Genomic DNA, 19,020 nt, shown 5'->3' with positions numbered 1-19,020 from the left:
TATGTTGTCTTTCAAAACCAGGAAGATACGGAATTAAGAATGGGTTGGCTATGTGTAAATTCTTATTTAAAATTATAATGGATTTGTTTTTTATTATCTCTTCGTTCTTACTTTGTTATTTATAAATTGACTTAAATATTAATAAAATGCAACGATTTCTCCTGCTTCAGTTATTGAAAGGAAAGAAAAGGAAGTTTTCTGAAGAGATTTGGCTCACTGGATTCCCTGAAGAGTTTTTAATAGCAGAGTCTGAGTGAATTCAGGCCTTAAGTAGTCTCAGAGTTCCTAATTTCTTCAGCATTTCATTTTTTGCTAGAATGATGGTAGGTGTTGTGGCTGGGTGCCGCCTGAACCAGTGTCATAGGAAATACAATCTTTCATTTACAGAGTCATCTTATTAAAAAGCAGGTTTCTCTAAGAAGTTCTTTCCTCACCGTTTCATGTAATGGTGCTATTTGTAGAATTTCTTTCCAAAGAAAGTAATGAAAAACAACCACATTGACTTAGAATTTTCTGGAAGAAGTCAATTATCTTCCCTTCAAATCTATTCTAAATTCATTTCCTGCCCATTTTTCAACAGGATGCTGTGATAGCCTATTGTATACACACAGTTATACATCTTAGAGTAACCACATTTTCTAAACTAAAAGTAGGTACAAGTACCTTAACACATTTTTCTAAATTAATGATTTTTATTTTAAAATCTTACAAAATTGTTTCAAATCACATACGATATTTTAATTTATTTATACTCAGTAATAGCAAAGCCACACAAAAAGAGATAGCATGCGTGGGGAGAAAAGTACTTTATATTAGGAACATCCTAGGAACTTGGGAGTTACAGGTTCACCCACAACCTATGTTCTGCACGTGCTCAGAATGGACCTCACATTAAAATTTCTACATAAAGCAAACGAGTAAAGATTTCAAAACAAACATTAAACCTCGGATACACTTGATGAGCAGCTAGAGAATCCATCTCTTCTGTTTTTAATAAGTCATGGTAAAAATTATGGGTGAATAAGTTTGTGATTACACTTAAATGTTTATGAATATGACTAAGACTGTCATAGTTTGCATAGGCCCACAAAATACTTGTATTTGTTAGTGCTTCCATTTCTTTGAAAACAGAAATTCTACAGATCACTTGTGGAATGTGTGATATTTCAAGGATGATGTCAGAAGTGCATCTCTCTTCAGTCCTCACCTCCACATCCAGCTCATCAGAGGGGTTCATGTCATGTTTGTCTCTTTTCTTGTTTTCTCCTGGACTGCTGCTTTTGTTCCTTGATAGGCTCCCAGGCACGTCAGAGAGCAAATTCTGGCTCCCTTACTATAAAAGAGACTTAGCATTCATATTACTTTGCAGAAAGAGCTCATGAAAATTCAGAAACTTTGTGCTCTTCAGAAGACAGTCCTATAACACCTAAGTGCTTTCTCTAAATGATTTGATCGTTTTAACAATATGGATTAATTTATAGGCTTTCCAGTGGAGATTTCCGATCTAATAGGAATGGCAAAATATATTACTAAAGAAGTGACTGTAATGCATACATATGTATGTGTATTATGTTTATGTACACACACACACATATACAGAAACTTACACATATTTGATTCTTTTGCTTATAGGTATCATAGCATAATTCTAGCTCTGTCCCTTCCTAACTTTTTTATGTATTTATTTATTTTTTAGAGCACTGATATTTGCATTTAATTGGAAGCAAGATGAAGAAGGAGCAGTGCATTCACTAAGGAGTCTGTCTGCTTGCTTCTGTAGACCTACGTATTAAGGAATTCTTCTGCTGCTTCTTGGTTAGGAGTTGATCTGCTCTGTGGTCCTACTGCTTTGGAGTTTGCCTGCTTTTTTTCTTGTCATTGCCAGAAGAAATCCTGGTTGGAGTGAAACAGTGCATCTCTGTCTAATTACCATGGAAGGTGATAAACTGACGCCCACTTATTAAAGTTACATCTCACTCCCCAACAGAAAACCATTCTTCAGCGTGACTAGAAACCAAGCCCTTGTGAACACTTCTATTGAACATGACTCATGGAGAAGAGCTTGGCTCTGATGTGCACCAGGATTCTATTGTTTTAACTTACCTAGAAGGATTACTAATGCATCAGGCAGCAGAGGGATCAGGGACTGCTGTTGACAAAAAGTCTGCTGGGCATAATGAAGACGATCAGAACTTTAACATTTCTGGCAGTGCATTTCCCACCTGTCAAAGTAATGGGCCCGTTCTCAATACACATTCACATCAGGGATCTGGCATGTTGCATCTCAAAAAAGCCAGGCTCTTGCAGTCTTCTGAGGACTGGAACGCAGCGAAGCGGAAGAGGCTGTCTGATTCCATCGTAAATTTAAACGTAAAGAAGGAAGCTTTGCTAGCTGGCATGGTTGACAATGTGCCTAAAGGCAAACAAGATAGCACATTACTGGCCTCTTTGCTTCAGTCATTCAGCTCTAGGCTGCAGACTGTTGCTCTGTCGCAACAAATTAGGCAGAGCCTCAAGGAGCAAGGATATGCCCTCAGTCATGACTCCTTAAAAGTGGAAAAAGATTTAAGGTGCTACGGTGTTGCGTCAAGTCACTTAAAAACTTTGTTGAAGAAAAGTAAAGCTAAAGATCAAAAGCCTGATACCAGTCTTCCTGACGTAACTAAGAACCTCATCAGAGATCGGTTCCCAGAGTCACCGCATCGTGTTGGACAAAGTGGGACAAAGGTCATGAGCGAACCCTTGTCGTGTGCTGCAAGATTGCAGGCGGTTGCAAGCATGGTGGAAAAAAGGGCTAGTCCTGCCACTTCCCCCAAACCTAGTGTTGCTTGCAGCCAGTTAGCATTACTCCTTTCGAGTGAAGCCCATTTGCAGCAGTATTCTCGAGAACATGCTTTAAAAACACAAAACGCCAGTCAGGCGGCGAGTGAGAGACTTGCTGCGATGGCCAGATTGCAGGAAAATGGCCAGAAGGATGTTGGCAGTTTCCAGCTCTCAAAAGGAATGTCAAGCCATCTCAATGGTCAGGCAAGAACATCATCAAGCAAACTAATGGCTAGCAAGAATACCACGTTTCAGAATCCGGTGGGTGTTCCCTCTTCCCCCAAAAATGCAGGCTATAAGAACTCACTGGAAAGAAACAGTATAAAACAAGCTGCTAGTAATAGTTTGCTTTTACATCTTCTTAAAAGCCAGACCATACCAAAGCCAATGAACGGACATAATCATAGTGAGAGAGGAAGCATTTTTGAGGATAGCAGTACACCTACAACCATTGATGAGTACTCAGATAACAATCCTAGTTTTACAGATGATAGCAGTGGCGATGAAAGTTCTTATTCCAACTGTGTTCCCATAGACTTGTCCTGCAAACATCGAATTGAGAAACCAGAACCCGACCAGCCTGTTTCTCTAGATAATTTAACTCAGTCCTTGCTAAACACTTGGGATCCCAAAGTCCCCAGTGTCGATCTCAAAGAAGATCAAGATACCTCAAAGAATTCCAAGCTAAATTCCCACCAGAAAGTAACACTTCTTCAATTGCTCCTTGGCCATAAGAATGAAGAAAGCGTCGAAAGAAACAGCAGTCCTCAGGAAGTACACAGTGATGTGACAAAGTTCGGTTCACAGAATTACACGAGGACTTCTGTAATAGAAAGCCCCAGTACAAACAGGACTACCCCAGTGAGCACTCCTCCATTACTGGGATCCTCAAAAGCAGAGTCTCCCATCAACCTTTCCCAACACTCTCTGGTCATCAAATGGAACTCCCCACCATATGCCTGCAGCTCTCAACCTGAAAAGCCAGCAAATACTGCATCTAACCACTTGATGGACCTTACGAAAAGCAAAGAATCACAAGGAGAGAAACCAGTCCAAAATGAAGGTGCACAAAACTCTGCAACTTTCAGTGCCAGTAAACTGTTACAAAATTTAGCTCAGTGTGGAATGCAGTCTTCCGCAGCAGGAGAAGAGCAGAGACCTAGTAAGCAGCTGCTAAGTGTAAACACAGATAAACCTGTAGGCATGGTTGACAGATTAAATAGTCCTCTGCTCTCAAATAAAACAAATGCGGTTGAAGAAAATAAGGCATTTAGCAGTCCAGCAACAGGTCCCGAATCAGGACTTTCTGGTTCTGAAATAGAAAATCTGCTTGAAAGGCGCACTGTCCTCCAGTTGCTCCTGGGAAACCCCAACAAAGGGAAGAGTGAAAAGAAAGAGAAAATTCCCTTAAGAGATGAAAGCACTCAGGAACACACAGATAGAGCTTTAAATGAACAAATACTGATGGTAAAAATAAAATCTGAGCCTTGCGATGACTTACATATTCATAATACAAATGTGCACTTGAGCCACGACGCCAAGGGTGCCCCGTTCTTAGGTATGGCTCCTCCCGTGCAGAGAAGCACAGCTGCCTTACCAGTGCCCGAGGACTTTAAATCGGAGCCCGTTTCACCTCAGGATTTTTCTTTCTCAAAGAATGGTCTGTTAAGTCGATTGCTAAGACAGAATCAAGAGAGTTACCTGGCAGATGATCTGGACAATAGTCACAGAAATAGTGAACTGACACTTCTAGAATCAAAGAATCTTTGCATGGTTCCTAAGAAAAGGAAGCTTTACACGGAGCCTTTAGAAAATCCGTTTAAAAAGATGAAAAATAACATAGTCGATGCTGCAAACAGTCACAGTGCTTCAGAAGTGTTGTATGGGTCCTTGCTTAACCAGCAAGAGCTGAAATTTAACAAAAGTGATCTTGAATTTAAATATCCTGCCAGCCATGGTTCAGCCAGCGATGGTGAACATAGGAGTTGGGCCAGAGAGAGCAAAAGCTTCAATGTTCTGAAACAGCTGCTTCTCTCAGAAAACTGTGTAAGAGATTTGTCCCAGCACAGGAGTAACTCTGTTGTCGAGAGTAAAAAGAAAGGACACAAAAATACTGTGACCAACAGCAAGCCTGAATTCAGCATTTCTTCTTTAAATGGACTGATGTACAGCTCCCCTCAGCCGAGCAGTTGCATGGATAGCAGGACATTTCCATACCCAGGGGGAGTAAAAACTCCCATGAGCCCTTCTTTTCCCGAGCACATGGGCTGTGCAGGGTCTAGACCAGAATCTGGGCTTTCGAATGGGTGTTCCATGACCAGTGAGAAGGGACCCATTAAGTGGGTTATCACAGATGCAGATAAGAATGAGTATGAAAAAGACTGTCCCAGACTGACCAAAACTAACCCAATACTGTATTACATGCTTCAGAAGGGAGGCAGTTCTGTTACCAGTCGAGAAACACAGGACAAGGACATTTGGAGGGAGCCCTCATCTGCTGAAAGCGTCTCACAGGTTACAATCAAAGAAGAGTTACTTCCTGCTGCAGAAACTAAAGCTTCTTTCTTTAATCTCAGAAGCCCTTACAATAGCCATCTGGGAAGTAATGCCTCTCGCCCACACAGCGCAAATGGAGAAGTTTATGGACTTCTGGGAAACGTGCTAACAATAAAAAAAGAATCAGAATAAAATGTACCTGCCATCCAGCTTTGGATCTTTTTAAAACTAATTAGTATGAACTTGAGATCTGTATAAATAAGAGCATGATTTGAGAAAAGCATGGTATAATTGAAACTTTTTTCATTTTGAAAAGTATTGGTTACTGGTGATGTTTAAATATGCATACTACTTTTTGCTTTACGTTAGATGTCATGAGGAAACTACTGAACTAGCAATTGGTTGTTTAACACTCTGTATGCATCAGACAACAACTGTGAGTAGCCTATGAATGAAATTCTTTTATAATCACAAATAATAGGCATAAATGAAAATGTAAATCTCCATCCATAGTGGATTAATGCATTTTACTGCCTTTATTAGGGTACTTTATTTTGCTTTGCAGAAGTCAGTCTACATAACACATGTGTTTTTAAGTCCAAATTGTTAAATAACTCTTTAAATGTTAATTATTGAATAAAAAAAACCTAATTCACTTCTCATTCTCCGATTCAAAAATAAAATAGAAAAAATATGCTTACATTTTTCACTTTTGCTAAAAAAAAATTATTTTTAACTCTTGGAAGGGGTTTTGTGGTTCCCAATGTGTCTACCCCACCCCAGTCCTTTTCAATACCTAATTCTTTAAACCTTGTACTACTTAGTAAAAATTGATTACAACTGATGGAAGTTTGATAGATACTTAAAAACAAAAAAAAGGCAGATTTCCATTTTTGTATTTTAACTACTTTACTAAATTAATATTCCTCCTTTTACAGAATTAGGAAGTTAACATTTATCTTCAGGTGGTTTCCTGAATAGTTGAATATTTAAGAAGTTGTTTTTAACAGAAGCAAAATGGCTTTTCTTTGGACAATTTTCACCATCTCTTGTAAAACTTACTTCTCACCATTTCTGTGGTACCTGTGAGTCTTATGACCAGGGTTTCTTAAAAGCTGGACTCAGACCACCTGCATTCGAATCATCTGGAGCACTTGTTTTAAAATGCAGATTCCTAGACGGCATCTCAGATCTACAGAACAACAATCTGTGCTAAGTGGACCTGGGAATCTCCCATCTGCATCTTAACACACTCCCCAGATGTTTCTTCTGCATGTTGAAGTTTGAGAACCATTGCTTATGACTTTTCTCAGAACACAGGATTGTAAAAAAAACAAAAAACCAAAAAAAAAAAAAAACAAAACCCTATTTGATGCCTATATTTTCCCCAGTACAGTTATACATCAACCCAAAATTTGCAATATTGTAGTTCATATATAACCGCTATGTCTTTGGAAATCGGGTTCAGAATACTTTTTATGACAAAAAAAAATTGGGTGGAGGGGACAACTTTCATATCTGGCTCAACATCTCAGGAAAATCTGTGATTATTTATGTGTTCTAATGAGTAACATCTACTTAATTAGCCTTAGGGATGGAATAACAGGGCCACTTACCAAACTCAGGTGATTCCAGGATGGTTTGGACACTTCTCCTGAATACATCCTTAATTTCTATTAAAATCATTGTCCTAAGAACATTGCTGACAAAGGTGAAAATACTTACTTCAAACCCACGAATGGCACTAAACTCAGACTGACTAACAGAAAAGTAGAAAAGGCATGGCGTGACAGGAGTTGTACACAACCACTCCATTGGATCTATTATTTTAAAATAGTAATTAAAAGTAAACACGGGTGTTATCTTGGAAGAACTTACTATTGAGCCACATGGGGTTTTGATCTTGAAACGAATCCATATAAGTGCAGTTTTTACAGTCCACCATTCATTCACCAGATATTTTTGTTTTTAAAAGTGAACCAGGTTTGCAACTGACCTATCAAAAAATCATTACATAATCAACTATTAATTAGAAGGATATCTATTTGAAGTTGTTCTACTTGAAGTTGTTTCTAAGATTTTTATATTAAAAATGGGCGTTATTTCCTAATATGATCCAAAACCCTAAGTGATTATTTTTTCTCAAAATGATTTGTAAATAGTTACTGGATATATTATAAAGCAGTAGTCAAGAGTGAATATTATGCTACATCATGGAGAGATGAAGGCATATGCTTATTCTGAAATGGAAATTCCACTGGCCAGTGAATATATTCTACTCCATCCCATATTTACTCTGTGACAATCTTGTGACAATATAAATGAGCTTTTAAGCAAGTCATTTTTTTCCTGCCATTATGAAAAGTCTGGAGACTTAGAGGTAGGTTAGAAAAATTGTTGGTATTCCCTTTTGATTAGGGGAAAAGAGGCTTTTACAAAGGAGTGAAATTTAGGTCAAGGAAAAGGACATCAAGGGCCAGCATTGCTACATTTTTGTTTGTTTCTTTGGTTGGTTGGTTTTGTTATCATTATTAACAGTTAAAGGGATGAGGGTATATAATACGTAGATAAACATGACCACAAGAATGATGTTCTGATGTACTGGAGAATGTCCCCAATTTGAGTTTAGGGTGATTTTAAAGAAGAGTGGTGAGAAAGGGCATACATCCATATCCACTTTGTTTATGCATATGTAGATACAAGGATGCACATACACACGTTTTCAAGGACTATTTTAGATATCTAGACAATTTCTTCTTAATGAAGTCATTTGTGAAAGGGTACTACAGCTCTCATTGGCATCAGTAAGGTAGCATTACCTGTTTATTCTCTGGTACATCTTACAGAAGAGTAAACTGGTGAGAATATATATTTTATATATATATATATATATATAATATGTATATATATATATATTGACTTGTTACATGAAGATGTTAAAATCAGTTTTTAAAGGTGATGTAAATAGTGATTTCCTTAATGAAAAATACATATTTTGTATTGTTCTAATGCGACAGAAAAGCCTTTTAATCTCTTTGGTTTCTGTATATTCCATGTATAAGTGTAAATATAATCAGACAGGCTTAAAAATTGTGCATGTGTGTATACAGTTGCAAGTCTGGACAAATGTATAGAATAAACCCTTTATTTAAGTTGTGATTACCTGCTGCATGAAAAGTGCATGGGGGACCCTGTGCGTCTGTGCATTTGGCAAAATGTCTTAACAAGTCAGATCAGATGTCCGTCCCAACAGGACAGTATTCCATTTCCGGACATGACTTCTGTGGTTTAAGCTTTGTGAAAGAATGTGCTTTGAATCCAAGGGTCTTAAAACTTTTTAAAATCAAGTCAACCACTTTTCAACATAAAGAGTTCAGACAACTACTTTCATGAATTTTTTAATCCCATTGGAAATGTAACATTATACCAAGAGTGTTCCAGTATACTGGAATACAGGCACATTACCATTCATGATATGAATTCTGGGGTTTACACAACCAATTTTGATGCAATCTGCTTAGTAATATAATTTGTCATTTTTATTAGAAATTTAATTTCTTCATGTGATGTCATGAAACTGTACATACTGCAGTGTGAATTTTTTGTTTTGTTTTTTAATCTTTTAGTGTTTACTTCCTGCAGTGAATTTGAATAAATGAGAAAAAATGCATTGTCTTTGGTTTGAAATGACTGTTATTTTGTGGGCTTTCTCTGGTTTTTAGGTTTTCCATAAATATAAAAGTCTCTGGTTATGAAAATAGCAAGTCTTCAAGGATGCTTTGCCCTTCTTAGAAAAATTAAGGCGGTGGGGGGGAGGGGTGCGGCGAAGAAGAAGGTGGCCAGCAACTTAGTGTATCTAGAAGCAGAACAATTAAAGCATCTCTCAAAAAGATAGTCAGCCTACCTGTCCTCAATTCTGTTATTTGGTGTATAACTGAATGATCACTGTAGATTTTAAAAGGGAGAACGAATTTGTACAATGTTAAAAAATAAAGACTTGATGAATATTTGTTTTAAATTAAGATTTTATTAGAAGGTTTTTATCCAGTTTTCAATGAGTGTTATGTTTATTTTAAAATTAAAATGGTCTTCCATCACATTCCAAAAATGAATGTATATGTGTGTACAGATGCATCCATATATATATATATATATATATATATATATATATATATATATAAAATATAGGTATAGGTAATGAGCAATTGACAATAATAAGTGAAATACATATGTAATAAATAATAGAGACCAATTTTTTTTACGGAAAAAAAAAACAATTTTTGTGAACTGACAGCCTGGGAACTTTTATTTTACAAATATGTTATTAATGATAATTTAGGAAGAAGGCATTTTCCCAAAATGAGTTTATATTTTCTGTCACTTAAATAAGTCTATTACAATAGTGAAAATTTTGCAGGTTCTCTCCTAACAGGTTTATAAACCTTGTCTAAAACATAACCGAGTAGCAGAAATACATTCAACTCTTCTACATTATTAAAATACTGAAAAAGTTAACACTTTGCTATAACATACAGACACCATCTTTAGAGTCAGAGATGTGCAACCATGTTTTTTTGTTTGATCTATTGATTTATATTGTGAAAATACATAACAGGTGCACAGAGTAATTGCCTAGTAAGGGATTTTTTTTAAGTTTACCTATTTATTTATTTACGTAGTCTCTAAGCCCAATGTGAGGCTTGAACCCATGACCCCGAGATCAAGAGTTGCATATTCTTCTGACTGAGCCAGCCAGGCACCCCAAGGGATTTTTAAGAAGAGAACCATTTAGGTCTTGACTACAAGATAGTGCCAGTGATTTAAATGTGGAGAGTCTTTAATAATCAAATTTTTTTCTACTACTGGTATCACTAAGCTGTGACCTATTTGGTTATTAAAAATGGGTTTTAAATATTATTAAGCATGTCACTTTTTGTTTATTCCATGAAACTTAGAGGAGTATCTGACACCGGCACCTTGTAGGGTTGGTGGAGGAATCTATTGGTATTATTTAGCATTATCTTCTTTCTACATTTCTCTAAATGGTCCAGGACTATTTACAACATTTTAAAGATGCCATGTTATGGGTAAGTTTTGAAAAACCAGAATTAATGTACTCTTTTGAGTTGTAGCAGAATAATTGGAAATAAAATTCAAATCTTACAAATGTCAGCCCTGGGGAAATGCTGCTGCACATAAGATGTCGTCTTTGAGTAGCTAACAGGAAATATAAAAAACCCGAATTTTAAAATAGTGTACTTCTGCAGTCAGAGGAAGAGGATTTTTGAGCCATTCCAAGCAGTCTTTTTATAGCATTTTGTTGACACAAATACTTAGACAAATTCTGTCCTCCAATCTTTGCTTTTACCAAGCTTCATTGGTAGGTGCTCTAAACTTTGAGAAAAATTCATGTGGACTGTGTTTTACTCATTTTTGCTGATAGAGCATTCACCTGTGGAATCACTTCTGGAAAGGAAGTGGCCTAACACGTGTGGATGTCATAGCCTATAGTTTTGAAAACCACCAACAGGACCACAAAGGAGAGCCGAAGTGCCAGTCCACTGTATAAGATTGAATTTTCCCTTAGCTAATTAATATGAAATGGTAATATAAAGATAAAATAGTAAGATGACTTTCTTATAATTAGAAAACCTCCCCTTTCTCCTGCGACTGAAGGGGTTGACTGTGGCAGCCATTATAGCTCATCTTTTCATAAGCAAGCTGCAAATCCTTGTAAGACTGTTTGCACCCCATTGGATGTGCCAGCTAGCCTTGCTGCATCTAGTAGTGTGCTCTCTGACTTCTGGCTCTGCCTGCATTTTCACACTTTTAGCTCATTGTCTTACCACCTAACACCTTCCTGCCCACCATCACCAAACATTCCAATGTCCATACCTTCCCAAGAATAATTCACTATTTCCTGAGCACATCCACCTTCTTGGCATCAATGCCTTCAATCATATAACATTGTCTGCCTAAAATACTTCCTTCCTTTCCCTCTCGTTCCCAATCCCAGCCTTGTAAACTTATATTTGTCTTTAAAACATAATAAATAATTACCTGCTGAAGGAAGCTCTTCTTCTGTGATTCCTTTAGGGCAGAGTGTTCAGCCCTCCATAATCCCATAATGCTTTGTGTAGACCTCTTTTATTGCACTCATTAGAGTAGTTAACCACTTACCTTGTATTCCTTCTAAAGTCAAGAAGTGTGTCTTCTAAATTTTACATTCAGCGGCAAGTCCAAATCCTAATAGATGGCAGTTACTCAATAAATTCTGCCCAGTCGGAAAATGAACAGAAGGTGATCTCTTCACACACAAAAAACAAAAGGCTTCCTCCCCTCACTGGTCTGGGACATGAACAAAGTCATTTATGTGGTAGGAACACGTCCATTTCCCTGAAGAACTGGCCAGCCTCCTCTAGCCCTAGAGCTAGTGATCTCTGTGGTCCAACCCAGGCATCCTCCCTTCTACCTTCTCTAATCTACAGAAATTTGTTCTGCTATGAAATTCCTGATAAGAGGAGCTGGTCCTTGAAAGGAGAATGGAAACTTTGGGGGTTTTGCCAGTAAAAGTCTAATTACCTGTTGTACCATATTTTCCTACAAATAGCCGTGAGCATCTTAGAAGTCTTGCCTTTTAGCAAAGAAACTATCAACTCTTCAAACACCATGGTGCTGAGATAGGCCTTGGGCAAGAATTCATGGCCTCTCCTGAGAATCATGAACATGTTTATGTTCCAGAGGGCTACCTTTGTCTGAACTATCCAAAACCAAACTCAGGCAGAACATGCTGTCTTGATAAGTGTGGCACAAGTAACTCCTTGATGATAAGACCTTCAACCAGGGTAGGAGCTGGAATTAACATTAAGCTATTTTAGATTCTAAAGGAAATCTGAGTCCGTGTGGTGTAGAAATGCAAAAAAACCAGTGCCACATACGAACTAGTGCACTAGAATGAATATTCATTCATCAGAGGGCTTTGATGGCATTTAGCTATAAGACCAAATGGCCAGGTTCTAAGAGTTATTAGAAAAGTAAAACATTCAGTAATTAGGTGCTGAGTAAAGATGTGTTAAATTGATGTAAAAGCAGAAGCTCATTTCATATGTGTGGAATTGGGCAGAAAGATGTAATTTCCTTACTGTCTTACGTAAAATTAATGTAATAAACATTTTAATTTTTAATTATCACATTTTATTCAGAAAAACTACACTTCCTGTCCCCGGCCCCAAGAGAAGAAATAAGGTCTTAGTTGAAATCGTGCTTTGTTACATGTCCAAATGGCCTTAAGGAAAAGCAAACTAGTATTAAAGATGAAGTGAGCACACTAAAGTTATAGTCCAGGACTCTCTTTTGCTCCAAGTTGTAAATGATAGTAGTCTGAGGAAGGTTCTGAGAAGCCAAGGGTCTTGGAATAGTCAAAGTGCAACTTTCTAAAATAATGATGACCTTGATGCCAGTAGGTGAGTGGGATTGTAAGGTACTTAGAAGCTGCTTCTGATCATCACCAAGCAAACTCACTCAAGCAGAATTACAGGCCAGAGCGTCCTATGTATCAGATTGCTTTCTCAATCTCTCTCTCGTCGCCCTCTGTTTAAAATATAATAGATTTATGGAGATATAATTCCCCCCATATAAAGTATATAATTCAATGATTTCAATGATTTTTAGTATATTCATAGAGTCACTATAATCTCTAGGAACATTTTCCTCACTCCCAAAAGAAATTGCGCTTTTTCCTATATTCTTTGATAACCACTAATCTAGTTTCTGACTCTGTAGATTCATATAGTCTGGACATTTCATATAAATGGAATCATATATGATCTTTCGTGAATGGCTTCTTTCACTTAGCTTAGTATTTCCAAGGTTTATCCATGTTGTAGCATGTATCAGCACTTAGATATTTTTTTATTGCTGAATAATTTCCCATGGTATGCATGCCACACTTTACTTAGCAACTTACCAGTTAATGGATATTTGAGTTATTTTCATTTTTAGCTGTTATGAATAACCGTGCTATGCTCTTTGTTGTTTTAGTCACTCTTCAGAAAGAAAACGCAAAACTAACAAAAATTTGGTTTCGATATTGCCACACATGAACTCGGACAGTATAAAGTTTATTGACTGTAAACGTGTGGGTTGATTTCTGGACTCTCAATTCTATTCCGTTGATTTATATGAGTATTCTATGCCAGTACCTCACCATCTTGATTACTGTAGATTTGTAGTCATTTTTGAAACCAGAAAGTGTGAGTTCTCCAAATTTGTTCTTCTTTTTTCAAGATTGTTTTGGCTATAGTTGGTTTCGTAAATTTATATATTCAAATTTTACAATAAGACTATCAATTTCTGCAAAAATGACTGGTGGGATTTTGACGGGGATTGTACTGAATGTATAGATCAGTTTTGGGAGTATTGTTATTTTAACAAGATCAATCCATCCAATCCATGAACATGGAATGTTTTCATATATTGCTCGGCTTTAATTTCTTTCAACACAGGCACCCTAGGATGATGGCTGTAGCAGGCTCTCTCTTTGACTGTCTTTTTCCCTGATCTGTTAAACTGTCTATTTCTTTTGGTGTCACACCCAGCTGTTAGGCTCCACTAATTGCCTCATCCTTGCTCTATTGTTTTTGACAATGCCCTGAGGCATAAATAGCTCCATTGTCTGATCTAATTAAATTTGGGTCCTTTTGCAAGAGTAGTTTTTGAGGCCAGTCTTTGAGATTTGTTCTGTTCCCAGGAGGGCTCTTCTACAGTCTCTTTCCCTGATTCTCTCTGGTAAATAGCTGGCCTATGGTTTAGCTTCCTGTTCTCATGGAGCTACTAGCCACCCATCAGTTGCTTACCACCAAAATCCTCATTATTTTCAAGAGCACATTAGGCTTGAACTTCCTCAACTCTATTCTAAATGGAGACTTTCAGAACTCTCTGTCCTTATGGCTTGCCTCCTCCCCTAGGCAAAATTTCTGAGCCATTGTTCCCTTGCTAGAGCAGAGGTAGTGGCTTGCTTCTCTCAGTTAACACTCCAGATTTATAAGCAGGGTGCTGGGTGGAGATGATAGCTTCTAGTCTTCTCAGTTCGCCATTTCTGGTGAGAAACCTCTAACCCTATGATCAAGCCAGAATTGGGGCAACCAAAGCCAACCATTCCTGGCCTGCCACACTGAGGGCAGACTGTCTGCCCTTAGAGTGGAATCTGGGTAGAGGAAGACAGCCCTTGACTTTTGGTATTCACCTGAAATTTAGCTGTTGAAACACAGAGCTTTGCAGAAGACGAGAAATGCTGGTGGCCTGGCCCTTCCAAGGAAGTAAACCTTTAACTAGGAGCTGGGGAGAGGGATCCTCATCTTCTCAGCCACACCCACCTTGAGTGGAGTTTCCATTAAACTGTGGCAGAGGAAAAGGAGCAGGCCATAGCTCAAATGTCATAGACTCTCACTGTTCTTACCAAGATTTAGCAGAGATTTTCCTGCATAAATGTCTTCCTCATTTGCTCTATGCCCTTAGGAAAATTGTCAGAGTAATTAAAAAAAATGTCTCTGGTGATGTTGTTTTGCTGGGGAGTGGGTTTGTAGAGCTCCTTACGCTTCCATTTTCAAAGTGGATCCTTCCTACGCACCTTACATCTAATGACTAAATTCTAATGACTAAATAAATGCATTCAAAGCCATGGTCACCTGCTCGAGCAACATTGTGCTGCAGCATTATTTCTATCCATAAGATGGCACATTTCTGGCACATACTGTTTTGAAAGACTCTTTTTTCCTCACTCTCATTAACCATAGTTTGCCTAAATCTATTCATATTTCATTAAGAATCACTTTTTTTTTTTTTCATATCCCACCAGGATAACTTTTAGTTTCATCACTTCTTGCCCATCAAATGTTCCACAGTTGAACCCACCAGACCAACCTCAATGCGACAACAACCTGCTATCACTTACATATTCAATTTGTAATAGTTCAAATGGCTCTTTGGAATCTAAATCAGTAAAATTATTCTTAACTTTTCTTTTTTTTCCTTTTTTTCCTTAGTTTTTTTGAGCAGTTTCAGGTTTACAGAATTGAGCAGAAAGTACAGACATTTCCCCATACCACCATACCGCCACTCCCTCACTCAGTTTCCCTTATTATTAACACCTTGCATTAGTTAGTGTGGCACATTTTTACAACTGATGAGATAATATTGATACATTATTAACTAAAGTTCATAGTTTGCATTGGGGTTCACTCTTTGTATTATACCTTCTGTGTGTTTAACAAATGTATCATGACATGTAGCCACTGTAATATCATACAGAATAGTTTCACTGCCTTAAAATTTCCCTATACTGTTCACCCCTCTCATCCACCTTTGCTTCCATCCCGACTTCTCCCCAGCCCCTGACAACCAATGATCACTTTATCATCTCCATAATTTTGTCTTCTCCAGAATGTCATAAAATTGGAATCATATAGTATATAGCCTTCTTGGATTGGCTTCTCTCACTTAGCAATATGCATTTAAGTTTCCTTTGTGTCTTTTTGCAGCTTGATAGCTCATTTCTTTTTACTGCTGAATAATGTTGCATTGTATGTATGTATCTCCATTTGTTTATCCATTCACTTGTTGAAGGGCATCTTGGTTGCTTCCAAAGTTTTAACAATTATGAATAAAGCTGCTATAAACACCAATGCGCAGGTTTTTGTGTGCACATAAGTTTTCTTTCTTTTGTTTTTAGTATGTGCTTTCAGAGGTAGAGCTTACCATCTGGTAATTCAAATTTCCTACCATTCTTATGCTGCCAAAGTGCTTAACCATCAGTTCCAAGTCCACCAATTTCATTGGATGCATCGGTTGGGTAGGCTGAGTTATGTTGCAGTATCACACAACCTAAACTCTGAGTGACTGAAAAACACAAAGGTTTATTTCATATGCTTGCTATATGTCTGACTTGAGTTGGCACAAGCCTCTTTCTGTGGGACCCACGCTGGCGGAGCCTTCACTATCTGAAAAGGTCACTAGTTGCCATGCTAAAGAACAAGGTGAACTGAGTACCGACTTCTAACAGATCTAACACCTCCCATTACATGAAACAGAAGTTTGGTCAGTTTAACTTCATGGATGTAGGAAATGCATTACATCATGTGCCTAGAAGAAAATGAATCTGAAATATTGATGAGCATTCAGCAATACCAACTTTTATTTTTCAATTTCTGTGAGCATAGAACAATTATCTTTTGATCACTAAACTTAAGGTCACTATATTTTAATGTTTACCTTCCCTCTCCAGACTATAGACAATAGACAAGAAGCTACCACTAACTAGACTTAAGGGATCACACAATATTTACTAACCCAAAAGAAAGGGTTCAGGTGGTATCTGAAGCTTCTATAGGCTGACTGTAAGGAAGACAGCAAGAGCCTGAGCGTGATTGATAGAGTTGGAACTACCAACATCATAAGACTCAAAATGATTGAGGATGAGTTCTTTTCACCAGGGCTCAGCGTAACAACAGAGAAACGATCACGTGTGGTGTCACATAACTGTATATTCATACACACTTATTGATCTTACTATTTCAGTTTGTTTATTTGATTAAAGCTTTTCTTCTCTTTCCAAAATGGGATATTCCATTTGACTCTAACATCTTGAAGCAAATATTAATTCAAAAGACAGTTTGGGTTTAGACCATCACAAATACCTTTAATTGTTCTTGAATCCTTAAGTTAAATACATGACTTGTTTGTTTGTTTGTTTACAAGATTTGCCAACAATTTCTTACTTACCAGCACCCACCTCATGGAAATCCTTTATTTATGAAAAGCTCCTAGAACTGGATACTCCTTTACCAGTCCATCCCCAGACACTTCTCTTCCTTACAGAAGCTCCTTGTGATTAAATTTAGGATTTGGAGATGAAAAGATTATCACAAATTATCCAGATGCATATTAAATATAATCACAAGAGTTCCTTTTTTAAAAAAGTATTTATTTATTTATTTAGAGCAAACTTGAATGGGGGAGGGGGGAAAGAGAGGGGAGAGAAAGAATCCCAAGCAGGCTCCAAGTTGGAAGCACAGAGCCCGATGTGGGGCTCAAAACCACAAACCGTGAGTTCGTGACCTGAGCTGAAGTGGACGCTTAACCAACTGAGCCACCCAAGAGTTCTTATAGGTGAGAAGCAGAGGGGACATTTGACACAGAAGAGAAGGCAATGTGACCGTGGAGGCAGAGACCGGCATGTTGCAGCCACAGACCAACATCTGCCAGCAGCTACCAGGAGCTGGAAGAAACAAGGAATAGATTCTTCCCTAACACCTCTGAAGGGATGGTGGCCCTGCTAACACCTTAATTTTGGCCCAGGAAAACTGATTTTGAACTTCTGATCTCCAGAACAGTACGAGAATAAGTTACTGTTGTTTGAAGTCACCAAGTTTGTGGTGATTGGTAACAACAGCCCTAGAAGATTTATATATCACCTGCTGCTGCAGAGGAAATAAATGACATTACAAAGAAATCCATTTTAATGTTCCCCAAATATCTTCCCAGGGTAGGTGCAGGCTCCAGTAAACATGCACAAAATACATTAGAGATCTTTGTCTTTTTTTATGTGTTAAGTATCAAGTATTTATTGTCCTGTGGAGGGTAATAAAGCAAAGATAAGATTCTCGTGTTTGAGGTATATATATTCTAAGTTGGACACACACACACACACACACACACACTCACCTGGAGCAGAGTACAGAGCCCTGTGTTTTCTCAAAGTCCACCTTGAGGGACACACTTTGAAATATATCAGAATTCAGAGCACATAAACATGAAAGTGTAGTTTGAATCCTCCCCCTTTGGAGATATAATTGCAGTCGTGGAAAGGAAAACAACAAGGAGTCACAGATAATAGGGCCCCAAAGATCTCAAAGAAATAGGTTAATCTCACTGTGGATCCTAACATGTCATAAAACATCAGTGTGCACTAGCTTCTCTTTCCCTTCCTTGGTTAAAAATGTCCCTTTATTGTCAAGGTCTGAAAAAAGGCAAGACATAACAAATGAATCCGCAGTGATGTTTGAAAAATATGCCCTGACACATTTGGAACATACCCACTGCTCAAAATCTGCCGGCTAAGAGAAGCTGATTAGAACCCCTGATGGCCCGTGGGGAGCCCCGTCCAGGTGCCTGCTACCTGCTGCTGTCCACCCTGCCTTGAGCCAGCATGGAGCCAGAGTATCCAGTTGCCTCTCATCTTTATGTAAACACCAGACCAGGAGGCAGCCACTGCTTTTGATATAAACATGAAGGGAAGGTTGTGCTAGCTAGGGAATCCATGAGGCCCCTCTCTTCCTCTTCCTTGGCATTAGACTTCACTTGGGTCTCTCCAGTGATGAAAACATCATCTTTTTCCTTACGAAGGGCCTTGACTTCAGTAGTTTTTGTGTATCTCTTCATTTGAAATCAGAAAAGATTCTTTCTACACATTCTCCCTGACAGCTCAGAACCAAGAGAGACTTAAAATGATCATCTCTGTTGGTACGTGGATTTGAAACTGAAAGGACAATTCTAAAATTGGCCAGAAGCCTCGTAGGCCATCCCCACGTGGTGGATTTTAAATGTATTTACCATCCACATTTCCTTCCTGAGGGTGGGAAAAAAACCTGCCAGATTTCATTCAGCGTGTATCATTTTTTATACTACAATATATTCTGAAATAAA

General features: G+C 38.0%; 1 protein-coding gene across 3 annotated transcripts in view; it reads left to right on the top strand.

The window, feature by feature from the left end:
• The window catches only part of NRIP1 (nuclear receptor interacting protein 1), a 49,684-nt gene extending 40,690 nt beyond the window's left edge, over window positions 1-8,994 (top strand). For 2 of the 3 annotated variants that reach the window (XM_086675757.1, XM_086675758.1), the window contains exon 2: window positions 1,697-8,994. In XM_086675757.1, the coding sequence (XP_086531883.1) occupies window positions 2,044-5,511 (3,468 nt within the window). In that variant the 5' untranslated portion in view covers window positions 1,697-2,043 and the 3' untranslated portion in view covers window positions 5,512-8,994. The remainder of the gene's footprint in view (window positions 1-1,696) is intronic. The other variant, XM_025914072.2, reaches the window with a different exon arrangement.
• Window positions 8,995-19,020: the final 10,026 nt, after the last annotated feature.

Source organism: Puma concolor, chromosome C2 (assembly GCF_028749965.1).
Source record: "Puma concolor isolate L17-30 chromosome C2, mPumCon1.1.hap2, whole genome shotgun sequence".
Classification (NCBI taxonomy): domain Eukaryota; kingdom Metazoa; phylum Chordata; class Mammalia; order Carnivora; family Felidae; genus Puma; species Puma concolor.
Note: the sequence above shows the minus strand (reverse complement) of the source record. Positions and strands in the feature narration are given on the sequence as shown.